Source organism: Durio zibethinus, chromosome 21, assembly GCF_047325235.1.
Source record: "Durio zibethinus cultivar Kanyao isolate XHJ-2024 chromosome 21, ASM4732523v1, whole genome shotgun sequence".
NCBI lineage: Eukaryota > Viridiplantae > Streptophyta > Magnoliopsida > Malvales > Malvaceae > Durio > Durio zibethinus.
Window position 1 is genome coordinate 7,061,795 of NC_143182.1, and position 21,840 is coordinate 7,083,634.

Below are 21,840 nucleotides of genomic sequence, written 5' to 3' on the forward strand. Positions count from 1 at the left end.
AATGAGAATAAAAATATTTTACCCCTTCAAACCCTATCCAATAACCCTATCCAATAACATCCCTATGGTAAATCTTTTAATTAATAGAGGCAAAAGAAATGGTGCATTGTCCGGATTTATTGTTAGGAAAATTTTATATGCTATGCTACATCACATAAAATGAAATTATTAACCAATGGTTTAATAATTCGAATAATTTTTTTCATATTTTTTTTAGTATTTGAAACTGTCAGACCACTAAAACAAAAGTCTAATATTCTGACAGCATAAGCACAACTTTCATAACCTTAATGCAAAATCCTAACACAAATAAACACGAGACGGCGTGTACTTGTTTAAGGAAGCAATCTTTTCGAAGATTGCATGAAAATTAGAAAAAGAAAAAAAAGTAAACAAACAAACATCTTTACATAGTTATGAAAAAGCTGCTCTCAGGCTTGCAAAAATCTATCAAGGCATGATTGTCGCCAAAAATGCTCATAAACTGGAAATTATGCAATGTCATTTATTTCTGACTTAATCTTCTTCTAGTTATTACATCAGTCTGATCTCAATCATAAACTTGTTGTGCATTGCAGAGGGGTGAATTCATACAAGGAATTGCAATGTTTACTTAAACATTGCTGAGAATCTAATTTCTGTTTTAATCCATCAAGATGATCGCGTTCCCTCTAATTGACTAGATTTAAGCTTAGGCAGCAATTCAGAAACCGCAACACCATTTATCCTGCCATTGCTTCCATTTAAAACCATTTTTGAGAGAAAAGTAACCTCTTGTGAGTCCAAATGTTCACCTAGTAGCTCACTCCAAAATTCATCATCCTCGTTGAGGTCAGGTGCTTCCATGAGTTCTACCACTTGCCTCAATGTTGCTACGTTCCTACCAGCGCCACAACCCATGGCAGTAGCAGCACCCACAGCATTTGCAAACGCTAATGTAGTAACCAAGGGAATGTTATGTATAAAACCAAATGCAATAGCAGCAACAAAACTATCTCCACACCCGACAGTGTCAATGACTTTCACCTAATCAAATATTTGAAAGAATTCGTATAGGTTAGCATGACCAAATTCAAAAGAATGGTCGGATGTAACTTCTTCACATACCGTACAAATGAAAATTTTCTGACAATAGGCTTCATATTTTAAGGACAAGTAGATGTTGAAAGTGCTAGATTACTAAGAGAAACATGCAGATGTGTCAGATGTACCTGAAACTTTTGCAATATATATGTTACAGTATACATGAGTAATAGAATACATTTTCAAGAATCAGAAAGAAGTCCTAGCTTAAAGCAAAGTGAAAAGATATTCAAGGAATTGCCATAAAATAGCATTCACCTAATAATTACAACCTTCCATTTTTCTGGATATACAACAAAGCTAAGGCTATAACTCACCTTAAATGCAGGTGCACAAGTAATACTTGACGTGGTTATCAGAATTGAACCATTTGGGCCCATCTTCACAACCACCCAGTTAGTGCGGACTCCTTTCCTCAGCAACTCTTGCCCCGCTAGTATCGGGTTTGCTATGCCAGTCAATAATTCAGCCTAGAGGTTCATTAATGTAAGTATAACTCATTAGGTAAACAGCCAATAAAGTTACTAGATAAAAAGATGTAATTCACATCAAATACCATAAGAGGCTGAATACTTCCTACAGCGACACAAACCTCCATTGTTGCAGGCATATTTAATATTTATAGAAGGATGAGGACCGATGCCCGATAATCTAAAAAAACTTGTGCGTTTTCAGGCAAAGAAATATTGACAATATCAATATGTATCAGTGAATGAAATATAGAATTCAGTAATTTTGTCAGATGACAAATATTCTAGCATTGATGGTTCAGCTAAAGAACTAAGCAACAAAGGAACAATCATTCCCAGCAATTAGAAGAAAGTTGAGATGATTCAGGCATGAATCAAAACAGGTATACTAGGAAGAGGACTGACAGGTAGAAATTGAAGATGCTCAGACGACAAAAAGAGAACTAAGTCACCAAAAATTAAAAATTGCTGCAAGACAAGGCATATTGAAAGAGAAGGAGATCAACTTCATAAAGTTAAAATGATTAGAATAATATCAAAATGAGATATGACAGCACTGGGCATAGATATAGAAGCACACCACAAACAGAGAAAAAGAAAAACAGAATAAAAAAGTCCATTGATTCTGTGAAAAGCAATGCAACGAACCTCATCAGATGTCAGGAGAAGGACATCACTCATCCTCAAGAATTGCGTAAGTGCTTTTTGCTCTTCGACAGTTCCACATAAAATACTCTTCCCACGTGGCCCCGGATCAAAAAACACCGATGTACCAACTTCAACCGCATACTCCACAGCTGAGATTAACACACCAGGGGAAAACTCATCAAAGTTATAACCATTACAAAACAGGATTCTCGATCGTTTAATTGCGCTCTTTACTTCTTCAGAAAGTGTACTTATCCAGCTAAATGCAGGCTCCTTACTAAAATCTGCCCGACTGATAAAACAAAAACATATAAAAATTTAGCACACCATTTTCTCAACCAAAATTGGAGACCTCTATTGAAACACAAAGAAAAGAAAGCTTCTTTTTTACCTGCAAAAGCCATGTTCTTGTAAAGGGTCAACAAGCACCCAGCATAAGAGGGTTTCATAAGAAGCACTAGGACTGTTAACAACATCAGTTTGGTCACTCAGTCCAACCATACCAATTCCTTCATCATGAAGCACATCTAGAAGAAACTTCCCATAAATTTCATTACCAACATGACCTATTGTAATACAGTTAAGTCCCAGCCTTGCAGCTGCTATAGCCATATTACAGTTTCCACCAGCTTCCCAATATTGCTGTAACCCAAACACCCATAGATAAAAATTAGATCTTTTTCCATAGAACCCAATAAATTAGAAAAAACCCATTTTAAAAAGAGTGACATTCTTTTTACCTTATCGGGAGGAGAAGAGGATAACTGATCCATGAAGGCTTTGCGAGCGTCCGCCGAAGGCGGGGGTAATTTGGGAACATTGATGACAATATCGACGCAGAGGTTGCCGAGAGCGGCGACATCGTCGGTTTTGACCGAGGATGGTTTGGTGGCGTCGGAGGAGAGAAGAGATCGAGGGGGGTGATTGGAAACTGGCATATGGAAAACCCGGCAGCTGAAGGCAGAGCAAGGAGAGTTGGTGACGGTGTTTGGGACGAGGGGGAAGAGGAGGCGAGAAGGGTTAGGCTCAGGAGGGTCAAGGTGGGGAAGGAAAGGGAATTGGGGGGTTTTTAAGGCTATGGATTGATGATGCATTCAGCTGACCGAGTAGTAAAAACGAGTTAAAGAAAAATTAAAGAATAATGGTAGCTTAGAATAAATGTATGGATGAAGAAGAATTTTCCTTTCTCTCTCCTTCTCCCAAAGTCAAGTTGAAATTGTGAGTTTCTAAGCCTTTCAAGTTGACGTTATGGTTAAATTTCGGTTTTCAAGTATGGGATTCACTGTAGTCTGTGGAAATTTTCATCCATCCTTTTACCACCGAATAATAAATCAAGTTTGCATTCAAAGATGGTTGGTTCTTGGTAGTGTGAATTCAATGATCAATTCATTTTCATAACTCCGCCATTACTAATGGTTTTTCCAACAGCTTATCCCCTAATGTCAAAATCTCAAACGCCCTTACAAGAATATATGTAGCAAACGGTAATTTTCTTTGGCAGAGTGGCCACCATCATAGGATATATATGCTCACATTAGGTGAGGATGACGATTCAAGTCAAGAGTGGACTGCTTTTTTGAACCTGTCATCAATTTCTACAACACCAACTTTGCCTATTTGTCCAATTCAAAGCTCAAGTACACAAAATTCTGCAAGTCCCAACCGATGTTTCTGATTGTAAGGTTCTCAGATTAATTTCAAAACTTTGAATCAGCTACTTTGAAAATAGCACAACTACAAGAAACAATGAAGAAATTGTGTCTGGTATACATGACAAATTGACCAGATGACAAGGGCTTGACATTTTCATCGCCTGCGTAAAAGATAAACTGGTCTAGTGTGTAATTCTTTAAAAACTAGTTTCGTTACTAGTATGCTTCCATACACTTGATAGTCAATTAGTCATCTCAAGACCGACAAAGTTCAAACTGAAATTCTTGGTATCAGGATGAACCTCAAAAGCACCACCAAGTAACCATAGGCAAGAAACCATGGGAATTGAGGTGGTTTACCTGAGTAAACTCTGCTAGTCAGTCTCTTGAGATGGTTTTCATAACTTTGCCAACTCCTCAAGTCTCATGACAACATTTTGAGCTACATCACAGTAAGCTTTGGAGACAACAGAATCAGGTGCTGATACCACTATAGGTATGCCTTCATCACAACCTTTCCTTATGTCGACTTCAATGGGTATCTGAGACAGCAACAGGTCATATATAATTGCAGCTTTGGATATATAAGCAGCTACTTTACGATAAACATTTAGCTATCAAGAAGGCCAAGGAAAGTCCTCAATCAACTACAAGCTAGTAAAAAGCACAAAAATCCTTTTATTTTCCTCAAATTGTTATTAAGCAATAATGTTGATAACACCCTCCTCCCTAACTATTGTGGTTTGACTTCCATCCATTTACAAATAAAATTTCAAATTATCATTCATTATCAGCCTCTTCTGACAACCCTGAAGATGGGAAAAGCATATGTTGCTGGGAACATTTACCTAATCATGAAGACAACAAAATATATGAACTACCCATCATAGCGACCAGCTAAAACAGGTTGACAACCTTTAATCTTAATCACAAATCAACAACTTACCTCAGCAACAAGTTGCAAACCCATCTCAGCAGCTGTTCTACGAGCTCCACCCACACCAAAAATGAATGAAGGTTCACCACAGTGTGGACACTTGAAGCAGCTCATGTTTTCTATTAATCCCAAAATCTATAAAAGCAGACAGAATTCAAAACCATCAAGAGAGAAAGAGGGCAAATTAAACTCAGGGAAGTAGGTAGGGCAGAGTTTCTATTCACAAAATTTCCAGTAATACAGAATACTATTATAGTGCAGCCGCAGCACCATAAGGAGTTAGATGAAAGAGGCACATGCAACAACAACGTCCACATGCCCAAAAAGCTTAGTGCATACACTTAATGTGGTCATGGCTTGTTTTGAAGCAGTTCCTTTTTGATGTTCATGCCATAAAACCACAATCTTTCACTGTAGGCAGTGACGTTTCTAACCTACATACTGCTTTATAACTTAAACTACTAAGTAATTGTTGTTAAATTTTATTAAAGGGAAGTAGGTAGTATTCACAAAATTTCCAGTAATACAGAATACTATTATAGTGCAGCCGCAGCACCATAAGGAGTTAGATGAAAGGGGCACATGCAACAACAACGTCCACATGCCCAAAAAGCTTAGTGCATACACTTAATGTGGTCATGGCTTGTTTTGAAGCAGTTCCTTTTTGATGTTCATGCCATAAAACCACAATCTTTCACTGTAGGCAGTGACGTTTCTAACCTACATACTGCTTTATAACTTAAACTACTAAGTAATTGTTGTTAAATTTTATTAACTCCACCATTAGAGAGAGAAAGTTTAACAGACAATTAAATACAAAATATCACATGCAATTGAGAGCAAAATAACAATATCAAATTTGGGCACCATAAACAATTCTCAACAAGCTTTGCAGGCAAGTATGCATGCAGAAAATACGACTTACAGGAACTTGAACTTTAGAGAACATTCTAACTCCTCTACGAGCATCAATCAATGCAACATCTTGTGGGGTTGAAACTATTAAAGCACCTAAAAAAGCCAACACTGATAAGAAACCATCAAACATGATTTTTTCAATTAAAAGAATATATCAGAAAAGGGAAGTGAATAAATGCTTTCCTCCATTTCCTTTCTTTTCCCCCTTTGGGAATATTGGTGGTTGGCCTGGAAGGAAGAAAGTTCGGGGGAGAGGGTAATTAACATAAAGTTATCCTTCCGAAACTAGACCTTAGAAAATAAAAGAAATCATAATTTCAGCCTTCAATATCCCCACCTACCTACTTATCCCCACAAGAAAGAAATGGGAAAAAGCTTATGCCCAATAGTAACAAGTAACTTTTGTCATTCAAGTTATTGTGATGTCAAATTTATTCCAACTTTATTGAGGAGATCATCCAAAAGCATAATACAGGCACAATTATCTAAGTGATCTTAGTGAACACCTATGAAGCCTTAGAGGTACTATGACAAGTCCAAAGTCATATCACTCTTGATAAGAAGCCAATTTTCAAGCATAGCACCAAATGACCCTTTTCCTAATAGGAAAAAAAAAAGAATGAAGAAAGAAAACAAAATACTAAAGTTAATTATATACCTGACAACTGAAGCTTCTGGGACATAGTTAGTTGTGCATCACCTGTGCCAGGGGGCATATCCACCACAAGAATATCAAGACCCCCCCATTCAACTTCCTTTGACATTTTCTGAAGAGCACTCATCACCTGAAAGAATCTTAAGCACTTACAAAATGCAATGTAAATTTAAGAATGTGAGAAAAATGTTTAAAATATTTTAACATGCAATATTCTAAATATGGGAGGATGCATTAGTTAGACAGATAATACATATTACGCGCATTGTAGATTTTTTTTTTTTTTTTTTGGTTATGGGTTGCAGATGTTATTAGAAACAAGACACGTGAAATGCAAAGGATTGAGACACAAATTTCAAGTTGCAGGAAAATCTCTCAAATGAAGCTATTGTGACTTATAACACAATATCTAGGTTAAATAAAATAGGGGACAAATCTCAACTAAGGTTCAATCTAAAATTTAAGAGGTTCAACTGAATTTAAGCTGGCATAGATGGACAACTAGATTCTTAAAATGAAGCCACCTTGTACACAGAAGCTATAATAAAAGAGATATATGTTCCAGAAAGAATGAAAGAAAAATAAAAGCAGAGAAATTAGATAGCGTAAAATACCATGGGGCCTCTCCACACGATTGGTGCATCCTTATCCACCAGAAATCCCATAGACATACACTTCACTCCATAGTTCTCAATAGGAATCATCTTCATATCTGCGTGTGTGTGAGAGAAATGGTGAGAGTTTTAAAAACATAGCTCACAAAAAAGTAAGAATGATGGTAAACCATCCAGAAGAACAATAGGCAAAAACTCTGTATCAGCTGCAATTCCAAGAGGATGCTTGCGAAAGGATATTAAAGGATAAAAATGCACTAGTAAAAGAAAGTGTCAAGAAGATGAACTCAATCTCCCAAATAAGTGATAGGCAGAAAGCGAGAGGGATTGGAGTAAATTCATCCAGCTAAAATTCTGCTGTTAATCCCTCTTTATGAGATTGTGTAAAGACCATATTCATGATTCAAGTATGCATCCATCCCACGCTTATTAAACTAACTAAACAAATATAAGAAATGAACTTCAACCATTTATTAGTTGATTACATAAGACCGAACCAAACGTATGAGATTTCATATATAACAGAAATATTCAATGAAACCCATTAAAGCACCATCATATAACACTTTTAATTACTTCATACCTGTTGCAACTAAATGGAAAATGAATTGATATACAAATAGAACATTTTCTACCATTGACTAAAAGACTATGTCTTGGAAGATAGAATACTACCTCTAGTAACTTCAGGCTTTTGGTGGATGTTCATCATGGTTGGAACAGATGGTCCATACACATCAGCATCAAGCAAGCCCACCTTCAATCGGCACTTGATAGCTAGTGCAACCGCTAAATTAACTGCAAAGATCGCATACTCAACTAACATGAATAAATATCCCTAGAAAATGGTATTCCTAACTCATGAATCTGAAAAGAATAGATTACCTGCAGTGGTAGACTTGCCAACACCGCCTTTACCAGAAGCAACGGCAATCACATCTTTAACCCCATTAATTCTTAGCTGATCATTGCTTAACACTGAATAACTCCTGATACCCCCAAGCCTCTGCCAAAAAAAAAAAACCATATTTGAATCAACCCAAAATTTGAAGCTTTAAAATGAAACCAGAAAAAAGCCATATTGTAAAGCACAAAAGCCTTTAACTTACAGCAAAGAGTCGCCAGAAGTCCTTCATTAGGAAATAAACCCACAAGTTGAAGTCCTAACTAGCAGTTGACGAGTCTGTAAAACAATTAGTAATAGCAAAAAATCCATCTTTCTTGAGATATGTCGGGTTTATTGTCTTTAGGGTTACTTGGTTGTCCCACATCAGGCAGCAAAGAGCGGGGAGTGCTGGGAAGTGCTCATAAAAACGAAGGTGAGGGGTTCTGCACAGTACCGTATACCTGGACGGGGCGAATAGCCGATTAGAAAGGCCATGGCCTGTGTGGGCGGCCTGCATTGCACTTGGTGGGTACGCCAGCTTAACATCTACACGTCATAATTTGTGGCAGTCGGGCCTGCCTTAGCTCGGCCCTTATCCAAATTAATATACCAAATCTTCTTCGTTTTTCTATAAATTCAAATTTCTGCGACAATTTCTCATGTTAAATTATTACAATTCTCAAACTTTATGTTAAAAAAATATATTATCCCTATGTAACCATCCACTGCATATAATGTATAATACTAATAATAGGGTAAAACAAAGGCAAAAAAAGAATAAAGGCAAAGTTTTGGTTTTATATATGATTGGGCGAAAGCTTGTTGTGACCAAATCAAAAGTAAAATTTTAAATCTTTCCTTTATTTGGCAACCAAACAAATCAACAACAGTTGGTTTCAACGGTCAGCCCTTTACCCGAACAAAAGTACTTTCCATTGCCTTCGTTTCTTCTTCTTCATCGTTCATCTCAATTAACATAAGGTATTCTTCATCTCAATTAACAGTTGGTTTAAGGTATTTAGAACTTCATTTTGAGAATTGTTCTTAATGTTCTTAATGTTGGGTGATCAATTATGAGGCTTTTCCAGGCCTTGTTTTGACCGTCTCAATGGATCTGATAATATGGTTTTTTTTCATTTTGTGTGGGGTTTTTTATTACATTAATGGGTTAGGTCTTAGGTCTTTGATTTCAATTTATTTATTTATTTTCTAATCATTTCAATTTAATTGGAAAGCTGTCATTGTTGGTTGATCATAATCATTACTCTGGACGGTTGGTTACATTGTCCTATCTGATTCAATTCTAAACTGTCAACAGGTCTTCTTTAATTATTTGTTATCATGAAATTCACATTTTTTTTCTTCCTTTATTTAACCTTCGAAGGTTTTTAAGAATTTCACTAAATTGCTATTGTCTAAGAGGGTTTCCTCTGGTCGCAAATTCTACATTTTAAGAATTTTTTTTATTTTGTTATAATTACCTTTATTCGTGTCAAATGAATCAAAGAGAAAAACACTGTCTTGGAGATGTTGTTTGTGCATGGGAGTCTGTGCATGCGTTATTTATTTATTTATTTTAATACCTTAATGCTTTGTTGTTAGCTTGGAAAGTTTGCTTAGCTCTACATTAATTTACTTTCATGCGGGCTATCGCTGACTTGGTTGATTGTTTCTTTTATCGTGTAATGGAAGCTTGCCTCATTGAATTGGGGATGGGATTCTCAGCTTTGCGTTGCAAGGTTAAGAATTACTTTATGCATCAATTAAGGCTTTTTGGTATTCATCCAGTTCTGAACCTAATGGTATCCTAGAGCACTTGTGGAAATGGCTGCAAATGCTACTTCATCTCCCAAAGAACAAAGTAATTTGAAGGGGTTTCCAACAGTCCTAAAGTTTGCTGCTTGTGAATGGTTTCTGATTTTTCTGCTGTTTATTGATGCCGCCTTGTCTTACCTGCTCACAAGATTCGCTCGTTACTGTGAATTGCAAATACCTTGCATTTTATGCTCTCGGCTTGATCATGTTTTCGGAAATGAAAAACCTGGATTTTATTGGAATCTACTTTGCAGTAATCATAGATCAGAGATGTCATCGTTGCTTCCCTGCAACGATCATGGCAAGCTTGTTGATGGTCGTGGTATGTGCGAGAATTGTCTCTCATCACATGTTGAGGAAAATAAATCCAACTCAGATATACAGAGGCTCTTTTTAGGAAAATTGGGTTTTGATCCCGCAGGTTTTGGAAATTGCGGTTCCCATAGCTCATTTTTCAACAGGTATCTTGCTCCTGCTTCTAAATGCACAAGGCTGTGTCTCTGTTGTAATAAACCTTGGATTCCAAGACCAAATGCCCATAGACTACTTCCCCTAAAATCACCTGGCATTGTGGATGCGAAGCCAAACATTTCTTTGCCATGTCGCTTAAGTTGTACAAATGGCTTGAAAAAGATAGGGGATAAGTTTTCTGCACCGGCAGCATCTCATCTTCTTGGAAAAACTGGATTTGATCCCTTGTCTTATGTAGGATACAATGAGCTGAAGATCACTTCTGGATCAGAGTCTGAGGTTCCATCTTCTGATGATGAGGATGGAAATAGTATAGTTCACGATGTAAATGAGAATACGATAGAATCTGTACTTCACTCTGCACCTGAAAAGGCACCTAAAAGACTTTACAACAATTTGGCTACGACAAAACAGCCTGATGCTAATGAACCCCATGATGTTAGATGTTTGGCTCCAGATCTCCCCAGTGAGAATGATGTCTGTGAACTTAAAGAGCAGCTGGCTGATCCGAAGACCAATCCTTCTTCACTGCCTGAGCTTGTTTCTCTAGATGATAATCTTCCATCACCCTGTGTTGTGGAAGTTCCAAGCCTCAGTGCTTCGTTACTGTCTGATCTTGTTTCTCTGGTTGATACTCCCCCTTCGATTGATGTTAAGGAAGTTCCTCTTAAAGCATCGTCAGAAAAGTGTAAGTTCTCTCTCTCTCTCTCTCTCTCTGTATGTTTCTATAGGTTTTATCTTATAAAACTTAATATCAGAAACGGTTTGCAGTGGCAGATGTTTTCGAAGCAAGTAAAAGTGAAAATCTTTCTATCAACAAGAATGATGAAATTTCGAAGTTGATATGCACATCAACTGGAGCTGGTTTCAAAAATGATCGAGTTGTAGATGATACTGCCACCGTAAGTTCAATTTATGGGGATAGGAGTGCTGTGCATGTGTTATCTGTCTGTGGTGAAGAAAAATGCTTATCTGACTTTGTTATGAAACAACCTATGCTGACATACAATAATGGAGTTAATGAAGATCTTAAGTCATTGGCGGCGCAGAATTCTTCTGGACAAGGGATTCACTTATCATTGAACAATTTAAGTCCTAACTTACGAGGTCATTATGTTGAATTGCAGAGAACTAATGAATCCAACTCTGATGAGGTTCAGAATCTTCAGAATCTAGTCTTTATGGAAAGAAGTGAATCTGCTGGCCTTGAATCTTTGGACGGAAGCAGTGTCAATGAAATTGAAGGTGAAAATCTGGTTGATAGGCTGAAGCGGCAAGTTGAGTACGATCGGAAGTGCATGAATGCATTATACAAGGAACTAGAGGAAGAACGAAGTGCTTCTGCAATTGCTGCCAACGAGGCAATGGCTATGATTACAAGGTTGCAAGAAGAGAAGGCAGCTCTTCACATGGAGGCTCTGCAGTACCTAAGGATGATGGAAGAGCAAGCAGAATACGATGTAGATGCCCTGGAGAAAGCTAATGACCTTCTGGCTGAAAAGGAGAAAGAACTACAAGATCTGGAAGCAGAGCTTGAATATTACAGATTAAACTTCCCAGATGAAATACTCGTAGAAACTGTACCTGACGCAAGCATCAACTTAAAGAAGGAACATGTTTTTGTGGAGAATACAAGCATAACCTGCATAAAAGATGATTTAAAATTTCCCTCAAAAACAATGTTTCCTGAGGCTTCTGAAGCCAACGATAATCCTGTAGTCATATCTGCATGGTCGGAAGTTGAAGATGAGAAGTTGTACATCTCTCAATGCCTTCAAAATTTGAAGAGGAAACTTAACAAGCTTGCTCATCATGGGACTTCGCCATACATTTCGGGTGAATACTTTGATGAAGCAGTAGACGGAGGCCAACATCAGCTAGAGTTCCTTGATGAAAAGGATAAGCAAGTAACTTGTCAGGTGGAAGGTAATGATTTACCAGTGCGGAAAGCTTCATCAATGTCAAATGTAACTGCTCCTTGTACTTCAATAAGAAGAGATCAAGTGATTAGAAAAGCAAATGGTCATAAGGTTTCCAATGGGCAGAAGGGTTCTGTGGATTGTACAGAGACTGGTTTTGCTGCTCTTGAAAATGAAATTTCAGACCTTAATGAGAGGTTGGAAGCGCTTGAGACTGACTGTACTTTTCTTGAGCAATCTCTAAATTCTCTTCAAGATGGAAATGAGGGGCTGCTTTTTATTCAAGAGATACTTCATCAGTTACGAGAATTAAGGAAACTTGGGATAAGGAGCAGGAACATGTCTGTTTCATGAGCTTTATGTGTATCATTACAAAGGTAAGCATTCTAAAGATATAGGTCCAATTAAACTTACTTCTTTTACTTGACATATTAACTAAAAAATGTCTTTCTTAATAAATAGGCACCTCTTGATGGAGATTCTGCACACTCAGTATAAACTTGTTGCATGTCTTGACTGATTGACGCTGGAAATTGCTCTTGTGTCTCTCAATGAATTAACTATGCTCCTTGTTTGTCTAGTTTTATGTTAATTGTTACCACCTCAAGCTGATCATTTCTTTTTGCTTCTGTAAAAACAAGTGCTGTATATTCATGGATCTGCATATGTAATCGGGTTAACCAAGAATAATGCCAGAAATGTGGAATCTGATTTTTAGAGGATTAAGAATAGAAGATAGGAAGCAGTGAAAATATGTGACTGACAAATACTTGGAAGTGACTGTATCTGTATCTGATTTAACCCTAAGAAAGTAGGGCTTGTATTATCATGTCTGAATGTGCTTCAAATGTTCACAATATTTTCCAAATCTGTTCTGAGATCTTAAAAGTATTATGTGACAAAGATGAATGAGGGTATTTATGGTAGTACTGACTTGACAAGTATTGGTCCCTTTTTCGTTGTCTAGAAGAGAATTATTCTATACTTCCCTCAATCTTCACTTTACGCCGCGTTGACTCCCCTTTCGTCATATGCAAGTTAGACCAAGGGAATACCCATAGGAGCCAGTCCCTCAGATTTTGTACGTAGGAGATCAAGCCACAGCCCCAGGGCAATGAAGAAGGATGTAGATCGATCACCCTGATTAAGTCTTTCTCTTTAGGAAGTCAAGTGTCCAATAACTAAGGCATCGATCACATGCTCCATTCTCAAGCTGTTTTCATGCCTTGACTCTATTTAGTTTATCCTGTGTTCTTCGGCATTTATCAAATTATCTTCCTGTGACATCCTATAGCTTTAGTCCTTTACTCATCATTCACTGTATATGCATACAGTATATAATTCAGATACATCCCAGATTGAGGGTAACTAGCCGGAAGCGGAAATAAAGTATATCAGCGTGAAATATGATACAAAGATTGCAGGACTCAGAAGTCAGAAGTCATAACTCAGCTTAGAAAGAAAATGTGCCATTATCAAGATCATGTTTTACATACTAGGCACCACCTCATTTGATCAGGTATGGGAGTAAAACAATAAAAAGTAATTATTTCCTCGTTCCTTTTCTCTATTATTGGTTGGCAATTGGCAGGGGTTACATTTGTGGGTTTTTTTTTTTTTTTCTGGAGCACTGTGTGACTAAGTTGTAAAGTGGGTGATTTTTTTAGTCTCATTTACTTCTTCCTAATTTTTGTAGCCAATCCGACTTCAATTGTAAATCAAGAAAACCCCAATATAAATAGTTGAATGAGCAATTCATTTTTGCCTCTTTTAGCCCTTCCTTGAAGGCTCTGCCTCCTACCTCCATTCCCCTGTTTATGAAATTTCGTGTGATATTGGTGTTTGCCCGTTTGGTGATGTGACGACTTTGCTTACTTTATAACATCAATGTCGTTCTCTCCTGAGTCATGGCCTTGATAATAATGATAAATTCAGAAGAAAAGACATAAAATTGAAGGTTAGGATGATTTTGATTTGTTCATACATGTTACTTGAGCCGAAGGGCAAACCAGAAAACCTGAAACCTTTTTTCTAATGCAATAATAGTCCAATAGGAAGGCCTAGCAACGACATCCTGTAGTTTTGAGCGGGCGAATCGGAATTTGGTCAACCAAATTTTAAAAAAAAAATTATTAACTCTTTCAAGAACACGTCTTGGTAAATTAAATGCTTTGATATTCTAAGTCTTTTCGATAATACTAAAACATACTGGAAGAATATGTACACTCTAATTTCATGTTTTTGGGGACCCATTTCCAATGACAAGAAAATTCTTTTAAGATATTAGATTTTTTAATTCTTAAATTTTAAAAAATAAAAGTAAATGATAAAATTGAATTAAATTGAAGCATAATAACAAAATTTATCGTAATTCTTTTACTTTTTTTATACTCCTAAGCAATTTTAATTATTTAATTTGAAAATTCAGTGAAACAAATAATTTTTTTTTTTGTTTATGTGTGTGAATGAAATTTTAAAAATTAAGAAGAAAAAAAAAGTGTGAATATGGTATCTGGAGTCCTAGGAAAAATAAAATCAGAGTTAAATTATTTCCAAAATTTTATTACTTGAGTACAAATTAAGCATTCAAATTAGTCAACATTTTATATATATATATATATATATTTTTTGATGGTATTAAAATTAAGAACCTAGATTAGTCAACAGATTCTTCTCCCATTGTTTTCTGGATAAACACATGCAGCCATATTAGTACTCTGAAAAAACTAAGTCTAGTACAAATACAACATATTAACCCCAATAGTAAAAAAAAAAAAAGGTTGAACTGGTAAGGAAGTTCACCGAACAAATCCTAAAAAGGAAACTAAAGACACGAGAATAAAGAAGAATTGAGATAAACTTCTTGACGGTATTATTCGATAAATATTAATCAAAATTTGTGATAATTATATATTATTCTTGATTTTTTCATGAACAGCTATCAAATTATTGATTTTTTTTTTATTTGGAGAAGGGAAGATATTAAATGTATTCTATAATTACTCACGTTAATTTATTGATTTGAGTCTTTAAATTTAATTATTTTTTATAAAATCTCAAAAACTTGATCTAAACAACTTTCAATAAGTATTGGTAAAAAAAAAATTTTTTTACATGAGTTCTGTTTGCAAAATAAATATTACATTCGTCTCATTTTTTTTTTTACTATTTTTTGTCTCAAAAATATGTTTTTAACATTTAAAACTTTTATTTTATATTTTAAAAATATTTTTTATGATTTTTATTTTTTGATATTTTAAAATGATGAAACTTTAATTTCATAAAAAAAATTAAATTTTAATATTAAATATTTTTAAATTTCATAAAAATTAATAACATTTAAATTATTTAAGTCGCAAAAAATATTTGATTTTTCTAAGACTCTTTCTTAGAAGAGCATCGTGGTGAGAGTGGTCACTGAAAAATGCAATTTAGGATTGAGCCAAAAAAATCTTAAAACGTTTAGTTTAGATCATTTTCATTTTTTTAACTTTTTTATGCATGTCTCTTAATATAGTTACTGACTTTAGCCGTATGTCCTAAGGTCATGGAGGGACACAAATTTTTTCATAGCTTTGGTCTATATAACATAAGATTCTAACCCCTACTAAGCGCCCCCCCCCCCCCCCCCCCCCTTGATAAGATAGCATAAACATTATAGAACGATGTTTATTCAGTTATTTACCTCATGGATTCTCCTCGCTCTCCCATTTTTCATCTTAATCATCATAAAAACCTCCAAATCCAAGAAACCACCCTCACCTCCTTCCATTTTCCCCAAGTCTTATCCAATAATCGGTTCCTCTTTCGCCATCAAATCCAATCGAAAGAACCGCCTGCAATGGATTACACAAATCCTCCAGAGCTGTCCCTCTGCAACTTTCACTCTCCATCACTTATTTGGTTTTCGCCAGATCTTTACTGCAAACCCTGCCAATGTCCAACATATGCTCATGACCCACTTCTTCATCTACCAAAAAGGCCCTTTCTCTACGAGCGTTCTCTTCGATTTTCTTGGCAACGGTATCTTCAACGTTGATGGGTAGTCTTGGAAGTTCCAGAGACAAGTTTCCAGCCACGAGTTCAACACCAAGTCTCTTCGTAAATTTGTACAAACTGTTGTTGATACCGAGCTTCATGACCGTCTGATCCCGATGTTTTCTGATGCTGCTGTTGATAAGACCGTGCTTGACTTGCAAGAGATTCTTCAGAGGTTCGCTATTGACAACGTTTGCAAGATCGCTTTTGGGTTTGACCCTGCCTGTCTGTTGCCTTCTTTACCACAGGCACAGTTTGCAGTTGCTTTTGAAGAGGCTACTAACATAAGTAGCGAAAGGTTCCGCGCTTTTCTTACTATAACTTGGAAAACCAAGCGATTTTTCAATGTTGGATCGGAGAAAAGACTCAAAATTGCAGTCTCTCAAGTCCGTGACTTCGCAAAGAAGATTGTAAGAGAAAAGAAACAGGAACTAGCTGATAAATCCTGTTTAGAATCCGTTGATCTCTTATCAAGGTTCATGAGCACTGGCCATTCAGACGAGAATTTCGCTACGGATATAGTCATCAGCTTCATACTTGCTGGGCGTGACACAACATCCGCGGCTTTGACATGGTTTTTCTGGTTAATATACAAACACCCTGAAGTTGAAAAGGAAATTCTCAAAGAAATCAAAGAGAAATCCAATTTGCCAGTGTTCGAGGAAGTTAAAGACATGGTTTACACACATGCTTCTCTCTGCGAGTGCATGGGACTGTACCCTCCAGTCCCAGTGGACAGCAAACTGGCAATGGAAGACGATGTTTTACCGGACGGGACGGTGGTAAAGAAAGGAATGGTAGTGACGTATCATCCTTACGCGATGGGAAGGATGGAGAAGGTATGGGGATCAGATTGGGCAGAGTTCAAACCAGAGAGATGGTTGGAGAGAGATGAGGGAGGGAAATGGAGCTTTGTGGGGAGAGATCCTTATACTTATCCAGTGTTCCAGGCAGGACCCAGGATTTGTTTGGGGAAGGAGATGGCGTTCTTGCAGATGAAAAGGGTGGTGGCAGGTGTTCTAAGGCGGTTCAAGCTGGTGCCGACGGTGGAGGATGGGTTTCAGCCGTTGTTTATTGCTTATCTGACATCTAAGATGGAAGGTGGCCTCCCAATCAGGATTGAGGAAAGGAGAAATTTCGATTAGCTAAAGCAGGGGGCAATGAATTTAATTTTTTATTATTTTATCTTTACTTAGTTCTCCAAACATTTAAATTAAAATAACTTATTAAATATATTATTAATATAATTTTTTAATTTTATAAGCGTAATTATTAAGATAATACATCTTATTTAAGATATAAAAAGATAATTTAGTACATAAAGTTTTCACTATAGGCGAGATTTGGGGGAGAATCGGATTTATTGAGTTTGATGTATGCAGTAAATTCGATCTTTTTTCTAAAGAAAACTTTATCTACTGAACTTCCCTTTTATGTTCTAAAAAATATTTATAATCTTATTAATTATACTTATAAAATTAAAATTTTATACTAATAATATATTGAATAATTTATGTTAATTTAAATACTTTAGAATTAAAATACATAAAGATAAAATGATGGAAAATTAATTTAAAAAATATATAATTACAATAATTTTACTTCTAAAATTAAAAAAATTATATAAATAATATATAAAATAATTTTTTTTAATTAAATTCGACGTGTAATAGCATCGTTGGTACTTTGAAATAAAGTTGTAAAGCCTTATAATTAGTGCTTAGATTGATTGTGTTTGCTTTATTACGTAGACATATTTCATGTATATAAATTATATGTATGTATATTATTTTTTATAATTTATTATTTATGTTGTCAATTTTATATTTAAATATTTTAAAAATTTATTTTTAAAATAACATCATAAAATCTTCCTACCAAAATTCTCTAAACCTATATTCAGAAAGAAATATGTAGAATGGGATCTATACTCGTACTATTAAAAGAATCTTTAAATCCCTCTATATATGATATCAATTCTTTTGGCGAGTTTTGTGGACTTTGGGATATGAGAGTTTGGAGGGTTATTTTGAGGATTTTTTGTTTTCCTTCTTGTACCTCTTTTTACTTTCAGCTCAACTCTAACTAGAGGTTAGAAATTAAAAAAAATAAAAGAAAGTGATTTGAAATTATAATATTTAATTTGATTTAAATTAAGTTTTTCAGTTATTTGAATTAATTTTGAATATTAAATATATATGTTAAGTTTGGATGAAATTTTGTATCAAAAATTAAAAAATTAAAAAAACTAAATCGAATAAAATTATATATATTTAATTTTTATATATATTTTAAAATTTTATAAAATAAAATAATAATTTTATATCAAAATTTACTTAAATAAATTAAAATTTTATATTAAAATAATATATATAAATTAATAAATTAAACTGAATTAAACAAAAAAATTTTAATTTTATTCTATTTGACTCAAATTTTAAATTTTTATAACCCCTCACTCTAACCTTTTTTTTCATTCCTTTTCAACTATCCTATTGATTCTGCTTTCTGGGTCTTCTTTAAAATGATTTGAACTTCTCTCAAAATTTTTAACTTCGGGTTTTTAGTCTAAAACATTAAGGATTTGTCTCTTTTCACAGAGTTCTATTGTAGGTGTCAGCTTTTCTACTTTACCTGGTGATTTTCTTTTTGGGTTTTCACTGATATGATTTGTACTACTCATTTTTTAACTTGGATTATTCAATAACATTAAAAAAATTGTACTTTTTGATTGAGATCTATTGGTAAGTGTTAGCTTTTCAACTATGCCAGTTGATTTTCTTTATGGGTTTTCATTATATGATTTAAAATTTCTGTTTTCAACTTGTTGTGAAAAACATCAAATTTTTTCTTGCTAGCATGTAGTAGAAAGTGTAAGCATTGCATTGATAAGTCCTTTTGGTTATTTATCCAACTTTTTCAGTTGATTTTCTTTCTGAGTATTTATTAGTATTTGATTTTTAACTTAGGGTTTTTTTTTAAATGATAAAAAAAATCTATATTTGTTTGCTTAGTGGGCTGCGGCTACTATTATAGAAAAATGATTGACATCAAACAATCCCAAACGAAGCAGGACCATACCACTAGTGTAAAACAAAAGAAGGGATAAACCAACAGGGAAAGCCGAGAACTTTTTAAGGCCTAAGCGTCACTACGCCCAGAATTTCAGATTTGCTATCTCTAAAAATAAAAATTTTCGAAAATGTAATTTATTTTGAAGTGGTTCGTATTTTAATCGATTCAAAACTCTAAAAGAATTTGGTATATTGACTCCACTATTCTTGCCCTCACACAATTCACAAACCTTTAAAAAAAAAAATCCGCACTCTCTCTTACGCTCAAATTTTCACTGAATCCCATTATGCCGAATCTGAAACTGAAACTGAAACTGAAACCGAAACGAGATCGGAAAGCGAATACGAGTCGTCGAAAGAGCCATTGTCCCTGAAACTGGCTGGAGCTCCCACGCGATGTGACGGCGTCGATTCTGTTGAGACTAGGAGCCGTAGAGATCATTGAGAGCGCTCAGAAAGTATGCACCCAATGGCGCAACATCTGCAAGGATCCATCCATGTGGCGATCCATCGACATGTGGAATCTTGGTAACTTACATGCCATGCCCTATAATCTCGAGAAAATTTGCAGGCACGCTATTGATCGCAGCTGTGGTTGTTCGGTCGATATCAATATTGAGTACTTTGGTACGGATGAGCTTCTCGCTTATATCACTCAGAGGTAATACTATTTCCCTCATAATCATATCACTGATTAATGGTCAATCTTGAATGTTTGGCGTAATCAATTTGCTGGGTTTGGTTAATGAACAGTAGTAGTTAATCGGTGATCCCATGGGTTCTCTTTTACTTATGTTCGTAATCTGTATGCTATCATTGGTGATTATTTGGAAACCTTTAATACTATTCAATTGCATGAATTTGGGAAAAGAAGGTTCAGTTATACTATTGACTAAAACAGTGAGGCATTGATTTCTGTTTGATGTGGATTAGATTTATGAAATGCATTTCGAGGTTAGGCCCTTTCAATGTGGATATATACTTCTTTGTAGTTGGATTTTCATAGCCTTTGTGACAACGTCGAACCTTTATATCATTCTTTTTTCGTAGTTATATCCCAAAAATCATGATTGGTCTATTTACAGATCCTTCAGATTCTCTTTTCTCAATTAAGGTGCCCTTTATAATAGAAAAGTTATAATGTTTATCACTTTGTTTATTTTATTATAGTAGTTGTAAGGTTATTCATTAGTTTGATTGCTGACTACAGCAACCATGTTTTATTTTGATGTTTTTTGCAGAACAAGTATTCTCATACGCCTTCGACCTATAACTTGCTGGGATATTTCAAATGAGGGATTGAGTGAAGCAGCTAAAAAATTTCCATTGCTGGAAGAGCTTGAAATTTATTCTGGTAATACTGGCAAAGATGCTATAGAAGCTGTTGGGCGTTGTTGCCCTCTTCTGAAAGCATTCAAATTTAATGGAGATGGGATCAGAGACCCCGCTTTTCAGGATGACAAGGAGGCACTGGCTATTGGAGAACACATGCATGGATTGCGCCACCTTCAACTTGTTGGAAATAATCTGACAAATCATGGCTTGCGGGCCATTCTTGATGGGTGCCGTTACCTTGAATCCCTTGACCTGCGCAGTTGTTTCCATGTTAATCTAAAAGGGGATATGGGGAGAAGATGTGCTGAACAGATCAAACTTTTGAGATGGCCCAATGATTCAGTTGATGACTTTGAATTCAATGCAGAAATTCATGGTTCTGGATATTCTAATATTGACTATACCTCTTTTGACTTCAGTTTTGATTATGATTATCATGACGGTTTTGATGGTTATAATTCCGATTTTAATGCATTTCTTATATAGCCAGTAATGATTGATGAGGTGATGGATCTTGAGAAAAAGCTGAAGTGAAGGATTTTCGGATGGCCTAAGAGTAAGTTCTTTTGGACAGTTTTAGACAGGATTGAAGCTAAGCGATATGATATTTTCAGAAACTCAGACCCATTTGTAAAATTTAAAAAGTTTGGGTGCAGCAAAACACTCTACTCTTGCAGTCTTTTGGTGATGAGCCATTTTATTGGAGCTAATTTCTGATGCTTATCCATCCTTTTTTAAGTATCTATTTCTAGGAGAATTTAGTTTGTCTGAGTGTAAGGACAAGTTTTTATCGTATCCGTTTGATATTGTTATATCTGTTTTTTTTTTTAAGATTCAGCTTTATTTGTGTAGGGATGCTGACCTTTTCATGGTAAATGTCTATCAAGTTTTCAGTTGTTGTCATCATTTCTGTTTTGAGGTATATCATATAATGAATAAATTATGTAAGGAGCTGGGAAATTTAAAACTGATGCATAAGAATAATATTATTAAAAACGATTTTGCCCAGTTCTGTATCAAATGCAAGTCCTAATAAGTTGTAAAACATGGGTTGATAATATCTAGACTAGTAAGAGATGAAAGGAGGATCCTCATGGCATGCCAAACGTCAGCACATCGTAACAGATTTTTTTTATTAAAAAAAAAAAAAACTAACACTACGGCAAATAAGACGAAGGGGCAAATTAAAAACTGCAACCAAAAAAGTAGAAAGAACAAAAAGTTGGAGAGAAGAGGAACGTTATAGAGTAGAATTTGAAAAGCACTTCTATGATCGGAGTTAATAGACAAATGCTTTGGTGAACGATGATTTCATTCTTTCATAA

At 35.3% G+C, this 21,840-nt stretch overlaps 5 protein-coding genes across 9 annotated transcripts; 3 read left to right on the plus strand and 2 right to left on the minus strand.

Annotated features, from left to right (window-relative positions):
* Nucleotides 1–491: 491 nt before the first annotated feature.
* Nucleotides 492–4,277, minus strand: LOC111305263 (fructokinase-1-like). The gene is made up of 6 exons (XM_089749949.1): nucleotides 4,214–4,277; nucleotides 2,942–3,850; nucleotides 2,593–2,843; nucleotides 2,202–2,493; nucleotides 1,401–1,553; nucleotides 492–1,026 (listed from the first exon to the last, which is right to left on the minus strand). Exons 2-6 carry the CDS (start codon nucleotides 3,293–3,295, stop codon nucleotides 652–654), a joined length of 1,425 nt encoding a protein of 474 aa, XP_089606075.1. The 5' UTR covers nucleotides 3,296–3,850; nucleotides 4,214–4,277; the 3' UTR covers nucleotides 492–651.
* Nucleotides 3,868–8,310, minus strand: LOC111305265 (iron-sulfur protein required for NADH dehydrogenase, mitochondrial-like). Of its 2 annotated transcripts, XM_089749950.1 has the most exons (9): nucleotides 8,087–8,286; nucleotides 7,863–7,983; nucleotides 7,653–7,775; nucleotides 6,978–7,075; nucleotides 6,367–6,493; nucleotides 5,891–5,936; nucleotides 5,716–5,800; nucleotides 4,800–4,925; nucleotides 3,868–4,395 (listed from the first exon to the last, which is right to left on the minus strand). In XM_089749950.1, exons 1-9 carry the CDS (start codon nucleotides 8,111–8,113, stop codon nucleotides 4,252–4,254), a joined length of 897 nt encoding a protein of 298 aa, XP_089606076.1. In that variant the 5' UTR covers nucleotides 8,114–8,286; the 3' UTR covers nucleotides 3,868–4,251. The 2 variants fall into 2 exon arrangements, with proteins under 2 accessions (XP_089606076.1, XP_089606077.1); XM_089749951.1 differs by lacking the exon at nucleotides 5,891–5,936 and having other exon boundaries at nucleotides 5,716–5,801; nucleotides 8,087–8,310.
* A 362-nt stretch (nucleotides 8,311–8,672) lies between these two features.
* On the plus strand, nucleotides 8,673–13,845 carry LOC111305262 (putative myosin-binding protein 4). 4 transcript variants are annotated; one of them, XM_089749946.1, is made up of 4 exons: nucleotides 8,673–8,844; nucleotides 9,556–10,837; nucleotides 10,921–12,445; nucleotides 13,403–13,845. In XM_089749946.1, exons 2-3 carry the CDS (start codon nucleotides 9,688–9,690, stop codon nucleotides 12,420–12,422), a joined length of 2,652 nt encoding a protein of 883 aa, XP_089606072.1. In that variant the 5' UTR covers nucleotides 8,673–8,844; nucleotides 9,556–9,687; the 3' UTR covers nucleotides 12,423–12,445; nucleotides 13,403–13,845. The 4 variants fall into 4 exon arrangements, with proteins under 4 accessions (XP_089606072.1, XP_089606074.1, XP_089606071.1 ...); XM_089749948.1 differs by lacking the exon at nucleotides 13,403–13,845 and adding an exon at nucleotides 12,531–12,789; XM_089749945.1 differs by lacking the exon at nucleotides 8,673–8,844 and having other exon boundaries at nucleotides 9,266–10,837; nucleotides 13,403–13,839.
* A 1,865-nt stretch (nucleotides 13,846–15,710) lies between these two features.
* Nucleotides 15,711–17,291, plus strand: LOC111306112 (cytochrome P450 94A1-like). The gene has a single exon (XM_022904022.2). It carries the CDS (start codon nucleotides 16,223–16,225, stop codon nucleotides 17,249–17,251), a length of 1,029 nt encoding a protein of 342 aa, XP_022759757.2. The 5' UTR covers nucleotides 15,711–16,222; the 3' UTR covers nucleotides 17,252–17,291.
* Nucleotides 17,292–19,219: 1,928 nt separating this feature from the next.
* Nucleotides 19,220–21,598, plus strand: LOC111306437 (F-box protein SKIP19-like). The gene is made up of 2 exons (XM_089750572.1): nucleotides 19,220–19,841; nucleotides 20,422–21,598. The coding sequence occupies exons 1-2, from the start codon at nucleotides 19,678–19,680 to the stop codon at nucleotides 20,999–21,001; spliced, it is 744 nt and encodes a 247-aa protein (XP_089606698.1). The 5' UTR covers nucleotides 19,220–19,677; the 3' UTR covers nucleotides 21,002–21,598.
* Nucleotides 21,599–21,840: the final 242 nt, after the last annotated feature.

What these genes read in the sequence shown, in the direction of transcription:
- LOC111306437 (XM_089750572.1), top strand. Translation starts at nt 19,678, where the DNA reads ATGTGGCGATCCATCGACATGTGGAATCTTGGTAACTTACATGCCATG. An exon ending in CTCGCTTATATCACTCAGAG is followed by an intron (nt 19,842 to 20,421) that starts GTAATACTATTT and finishes TGTTTTTTGCAG; the next exon opens with AACAAGTATTCTCATACGCC.
- LOC111305262 (XM_089749946.1), top strand. Translation starts at nt 9,688, where the DNA reads ATGGCTGCAAATGCTACTTCATCTCCCAAAGAACAAAGTAATTTGAAG. An exon ending in TAAAGCATCGTCAGAAAAGT is followed by an intron (nt 10,838 to 10,920) that starts GTAAGTTCTCTC and finishes AACGGTTTGCAG; the next exon opens with TGGCAGATGTTTTCGAAGCA.
- LOC111305265 (XM_089749950.1), bottom strand. Translation starts at nt 8,113, where the DNA reads ATGAAGGACTTCTGGCGACTCTTTGCT. An exon ending in TGGCAAGTCTACCACTGCAG is followed by an intron (nt 7,776 to 7,862) that starts GTAATCTATTCT and finishes CGATCTTTGCAG; the next exon opens with TTAATTTAGCGGTTGCACTA. An exon ending in TCTCTAAAGTTCAAGTTCCT is followed by an intron (nt 4,926 to 5,715) that starts GTAAGTCGTATT and finishes CTGCTTTTATAG; the next exon opens with ATTTTGGGATTAATAGAAAA.
- LOC111306112 (XM_022904022.2), top strand. Translation starts at nt 16,223, where the DNA reads ATGTTTTCTGATGCTGCTGTTGATAAGACCGTGCTTGACTTGCAAGAG.
- LOC111305263 (XM_089749949.1), bottom strand. Translation starts at nt 3,295, where the DNA reads ATGCATCATCAATCCATAGCCTTAAAAACCCCCCAATTCCCTTTCCTT. An exon ending in TTCTCCTGACATCTGATGAG is followed by an intron (nt 1,554 to 2,201) that starts GTTCGTTGCATT and finishes ATGAACCTCTAG; the next exon opens with GCTGAATTATTGACTGGCAT. An exon ending in CTTGTGCACCTGCATTTAAG is followed by an intron (nt 1,027 to 1,400) that starts GTGAGTTATAGC and finishes ATATTTGATTAG; the next exon opens with GTGAAAGTCATTGACACTGT.